Source organism: Nuphar pumila, chromosome 8 (genome assembly GCF_984573655.1).
Source record: "Nuphar pumila chromosome 8, dmNupPumi1.hap1.1, whole genome shotgun sequence".
Classification (NCBI taxonomy): Eukaryota; Viridiplantae; Streptophyta; class Magnoliopsida; order Nymphaeales; family Nymphaeaceae; genus Nuphar; species Nuphar pumila.
The window spans coordinates 111,030,758-111,036,911 of record NC_143256.1 but is presented as its reverse complement, the minus strand read 5'-3'; the positions used below and the strand labels follow the sequence as shown (position 1 = coordinate 111,036,911).

At 33.8% G+C, this 6,154-nt stretch overlaps 1 protein-coding gene across 1 annotated transcript; it reads left to right on the top strand.

Moving 5' to 3' along the window:
* The first annotated feature begins 539 nt into the window (after positions 1 to 539).
* LOC149830217 (uncharacterized) lies at positions 540 to 2,090 on the top strand. The gene is made up of 2 exons (XM_090016388.1): positions 540 to 764; positions 1,917 to 2,090. The coding sequence occupies exons 1-2, from the start codon at positions 543 to 545 to the stop codon at positions 2,001 to 2,003; spliced, it is 309 nt and encodes a 102-aa protein (XP_089872514.1). The 5' UTR covers positions 540 to 542; the 3' UTR covers positions 2,004 to 2,090.
* The last annotated feature ends 4,064 nt before the right edge of the window (positions 2,091 to 6,154 follow it).

Sequence of the window (6,154 nt, the reverse complement as noted above, 5' to 3'; positions counted from 1 at the left end):
ATAAGTGGGCGGGAGATGCATTTAAAAATCGCTCTGCGAAGGCTTCACAAAATCGATCGAAGATGCCCGAAGCCCATCTACACACAGGTGGATCTAAGACATTTGGGAGCCACCTAAAGAAAATGGTAACTCATCAATATATAATATTAATTTTATAAGTATTGTTGCAAACTTGTGTACTAAATCTTTTGTCATTTAACTTCGCAGGAAGCAGAAAAATGAGGCAGTGTACCATATAAGGATGTGTTTGTAGAAACACATAAACGGAAGACCACGGGAGTCTTCGTATCAGAGAAGGCGAGAACGACAACGGTATGTATTAATTCTATTAATAATCATTGCAATATATATGCAAGTTATCATAATATTATCATTAATTATTAATGAATACTTTAAACATTATTTTGTAGGAGGCATATGAGCAACAGATGGTAGAGCGATATGGCGAAGTCGCTACTCAGCATCCATCATTTGATCCTACGGCATGGGTGACTGCAGCAGGTGAACCCAAAAAAGGTCGCGTGTTCGGGTTTGGGAGTAATATGAACACTTCACCAGTTATTGGTTCTTCCAGTTACGGCTCACCGACTTCTTGCGCCGACATAAGCTCCAAGCAGCCGACTATTCTTTCTGGTGATGATGTACGCGAGATCATTAATGAATCACTGAATAACTACTTCCAATACACCGTCGCCCCCTTTCTCCGAAATGAGATCAAGGCCGCTGTTCAGGATAGGGGATCTTCGATTCCAGGTCCCTCTCAGGTATAATCACATATATAGTTTTTTTGACTGTCTTAAAACACATCTGAGCATGGTAGAATCACATATAGAGTTTTTCTAGATGCCTTAGAACACATATGAACATGCTATAATCACATATTCAATTTTTTTACTGCCTTAGCACACATATGAGCATGATAGAATCACATATAAAGTTGCTTTGCCTGCCTTAGAGCACATATGAGCATGCTATATTCACATATTCAATTTTTTTACTGCCTTAGCACACATACGAGCATGATCGAATCACATATATAGTTTTTTGCCTGCCTTAAAACACATCTGAGCATGGTAGAATCACATATAGAGTTTTTTTATATGCCTTAGAACACATATGAACATGCTATAATCACATATTCAATTTTTTGACTGCCTTAGCACACATATGAGCATGATAGAGTCACATATATATATATATATATATATATATATATATATATATATATATATATATATATATATATATATATATATATATATATATATATATACTTTTTGTCTGCCTTAGAGCACATATGAGCATGATAGAATCACATATAAAGTTTTTTTGACTGCATTAGAACACATATGAGCATGCTATAATCACATATTCAGTTTTTTGACTGCCTAAGAACACATATGAGTATATTATAATCACATATTCAGTTTTTTGACTGCCTTAGCACACATATGAGCATGCTATAATAACATATAGAGTTTTTTAACTGCCTTAGAACACATATGAACATGTTATATATCATTTATGATAGAATCACATATAAAATTTTTGGCTTTGCCTGCCTTAGAGCACATATGAGCATGCTATATTCACATATTCAATTTTTTTACTGCCTTAGCATACATACGAGCATGATCGAATCACATATATAGTTTTTTGCCTGCCTTAAAGCACATCTGAGCATGGTAGAATCACATATAGAGTTTTTTTAGATGCCTTAGAACACATATGAACATGCTATAATCACATATTAAATTTTTTGACTGCCTTAGCACACATATGAGCATGATAGAATCACATATAGAGTTTTTTTATTGCCTTAGATCACACATGAGCACATGATAGAATCACATATAGTGTGTAATTTATTTCATTATATTTTGTTTATCAATACTGACTGTTCTTTTCTTGTGTAGGCTGCTAGCGATAATCAGGATAGTGGAGCTGAAGGGACAGATAAAGACAATGAACAAGAAGACGCACAAAATCTTGGCGATGATTAGAGGACTGTGTTGAAGAAGTTCTATTTTTTTTATTTTTCCTAAATGTAATTGTTGAATTGTAAATAATTAAACTTCTTAATTTTAAGGTGGAACGATTAATTATTGTAGATACTTGTTATATGAATTTTTTTGTGTGGTTTGTTTTTTATTTACAGGAAATATAAATTGTACAGGAAATAGAAATTGTACAGGAAATATTAATTTTTAAATAAATTTTTTTTTTTATTTTTTTTCGTGTTTGCGACGGATTAGCGACGGATGATTCTGTCGCTATTCATATTAATCTAGTGACGGCATAGCGACGGAATTAAATCCGTCGCCAAGCCGTGGTCGCCGTTTAGTACCGGCGGATTGGCGACGGAATATAGCGCTCGTTATTCCGTCGCAATTAGCGACGGACCTGGCGACGGAATAATTCTGTCGCCAGTTAGCGTCGAAATATTCGCGACGTAAGCATACTGTCGCCTCGTTGTCGCTAATCCGTCGCTAACCATGTTAGCGACGGATTAGCGACGGATTAGTGACGGAATGTGGTCGTCGCTAATCTACTGCTTTGTTGTAGTGCAACTGAGTGGGCCCACATCGAGTTTTGGAAATTTTGAAATAAACACTGAAAATGGCTTTGAAAAGGGGTTAAAATCGATATTTGAACTTCAAGATCTTTGAAAATAGGGTCTCAAGCGAACTGGAACTCCGAGTTAGAGTCCTGAACTCTTAAGACTCTAAGATTTTAAATTTTTAGAATTCAAATGAAAGAATTTTCGAAAGATTTTATCAAGAAATGATGAAATAAGTCAGAAAACACAGTCAGGGTTAGACTCCTAACTCGACCGAACTCTAAAATAGAGTTTTGAACTAACTGGACTCTGTAAAATGACCTAAATTTTGACAATAATCGAAAAAGACTGAAAATGGAAGTAAAACAGATTTCAAAACAGACTCCTGACCGGATTAGGACTCTGAGATAGAGTCCCGATCGGACTGAAACTTTCAAAAATTTAAGAAATTTGATGAATAGAGGAATTCAGAAGCGACACCACCTCAATGGGTCTCATCTGTGAATTGAAATCGATTAAAATTTGAACTTGAAATGAATCCAGATTGTTTCCTTGAGAAAATATTTCGAAATATAAAGTCCTAGGGTTGGAAAATGACAGAGTATTGAATAAAAACCCAGGTTTTGAAATTGATTTTGAAATAAAAGCTTTAAAATTCAAATCTGGATTGAATGTTTTGAAATAGGAGTGCTGGATCTCGAAAATGAGATATAATGACATGTAATGACATGCAATGCTATGCAATGCGATGAAATTATATGCAAAAATATATGCAGTGATATGCAATGATACATGAAATATAAGCACTGGATGAGGGTGAAAATTTGGGGTGTTTACATGACTGAAGGTGGTAGTCGAGAGTGGTGGCACAGAGAGAATGAGAGAAAGAGAGGGAGAGAGCCTGATTTGATTTTTTTAAATCTCGTGTCTTTTTACTAGCGCATGTATTTGTTGTGCCAAAAAAACATTTTTTCTGGCACACTTGTTATGTGTAAAAAAAATATTATACTGGCATAGTACAACAGCTGCTAGCATAATTCACTTTTTTGTTAGCGCTACATAAATTAGCACCAATTCAACAGCTGCTAGCATAATTCACTTTTTCATTAGCGCTACATAAATTAGCACCAGTGAATATGCTCTTTATAGTATTGTCATATGACAATAAAAGGTGGTGGCACAAAGTCCTAATTTATAGCAGCTAGGTCCACAAGACCAGGCTTAGCTGTGCAAGCTGGATTGGTCACGGCCCAAGGGTACCAAGCCCCACCCAAGGGAAAGAGAGGATTTTGGGCAATTGGGGACCAAACTCAAAGGGAGCAGAAGAACGGAGAGGAAGGTGTCCGATCAATCGGCAGAGGAAGGCAGGGGAATAGGGTTGGAGCAAAATACTCAATAAATGAAAGAGAGCAGTTTGACTCTCTCTCTCTCTCTCTCTCTCTCTCTTTCTCTCTTTCTCTCTCTCTATATATATATATATATATATATATATATATATATATGAGAAATGAAAACCAACCATATAGAAAACGTACCAACCCTACCATCTAAGATTTTTTTGGTATTTTTTTAAAATTCTAACCTTACAGATCCAAGTGTCAATTTCTACTAATATCAATTATGCTGAACACATCTGTAAGGTAAGAATTTCAAAAAAATTGACAATCCCAAGCAATTTGGTACCATCTTCCCACTACCCGTGTGTGTGTATATATATATATATATATGGTAAAAATTGGCTACTAAATTTTAATTTTTTGTAGATCAAATGTTACTGATGGTTTGTTTATTAGGAAACTTGTTTTGAATCATGTAATTATGACAAGTAATTATATTTTTAAATGGGTACAAAAATCAATGGCCCATTATTTGCTACTCTATAGTGCATCATACGCTTTAGTAGAAACTGCTCTTTTGCCTTTTCTTGATTTTTTTTTTTATGAATCAAATCCTAGGGATATGATCTATATAAGTTGTTCAGTCAAAAACATGTTTTAGATTGTTCAATCTTGATGTACAAGCATATTTTATAAGGGCTACAAAATTCAACGCTCTATGTTTTTAGAGAATCAAATCCTATGGATCTGATTTATATAATTTTAGTCAAAAGCACGTTTTAAATTCTCCAATCTTGTTGTATAAGCATATTTTTTAAGGGCTACAAAATTCAACGCTTTATGATGCGTCAACATTTCAGTATTAATTAAATTATATTTTCATGTCATAAGCCACCCTTTCCAAAATGCTTTCCCTAATAAATAGGCCATGCTCAATGCCTTCGTGGGGTCAAATTGGCCCAATAAAGATTGCACATGTGAGATTCAGTTAGTGAGTACCGTACTCTAGAGTGTATGGGTCTTTTGTCAGATCTGAACCTAAATCATACCTGTCTTTTTCTCCTGTTCCTTGCCTTACTTCATTCTGGTTTGGAGAAAAAGTATATCAGTTACAACCGGTGCCCATGGGCCATTTGATCCTTAACTGTGATCTGGTTTTGCTCCATAAAGGTTCAGATCTTAATGAGACCAGAAACTACTCGAATTAGAATTATGGTTCTTGGCATTTTAGGCATAAATCCGACGCCAGTCTAAAGTTGGTCCTCGGTGGCATCTGTTCTTGGTGTACATACTTATAACATGGAACAGAAAAGGAGTCAGGCCTTTATCCAATTGGGGACCCTGACATGACAATCAAGAATGAACATCATTTCATGTTTTTTTTTTGTTTTTTAATACTAGATAAGGCTCATGGATCCATGAAAACTTGTTAGTTAAATTTAAATCTTTATTTTTCTGGTTGGAAGCCAATTCCACCAAACACCTTAGACCCCATGTGAAAGTAACTTGGACTTGCAGAAAGTACTCTATCGTAAGTCTACCTAACACCTTAAACCCCACGTGGAGGTAACTTGGGCTTGTAGAAAGTACTTTATGGTTGACAAGAAAAGCTTTGCAAATCTTTAGTTACGTGGATCAAGTGCACCTACCACAAGCTTCTAATCGGTGTTATAAAAATGCGCCTTGAGGGGTAAAAAAAATAAAAATTTATTTTACTTTTTAATTTTTTAAAGATTTTTAAGACAATCAACAAGGTTTTTGAAGGTTGATCTCATATATATTTCAGTTATTTAATTAGTTTTTAGTATATTTAAACTTTTGCCGGTTAATCTCATATATTTTATAATCAGTTTTTATATGTTGCTTAAAGTAACATATAAAAGTAACTTACTTTTATATGTTAATATCATATTTTTTAAAATAATCTTATATATTTTAACTTTTGTAGGTTAATCTCAAATATTTTTCAGTTATGTAATCAGTTTCTTAGTAGTATATTTTTAACTTTTGTTGGTTAATCTCATATATTTTCTAGTTATGTAATCAATTTTTAGTTACTTTTATATGTTAATCTCATATTTTTTAGTACTTATTTGAGATTTTTTATTTCTTATTGGTTGTTATTTCATCAATAAAGCATTTCTTTCTTTATTTATATTTTTAGATATTTTTTTATAAATTTTTTTTTTTAGGTTTTCAAACAAAATTTGAAGCTTATGCTTTAAGCCTCGATTTTTGGTGGAGTGCCTCGCTATGC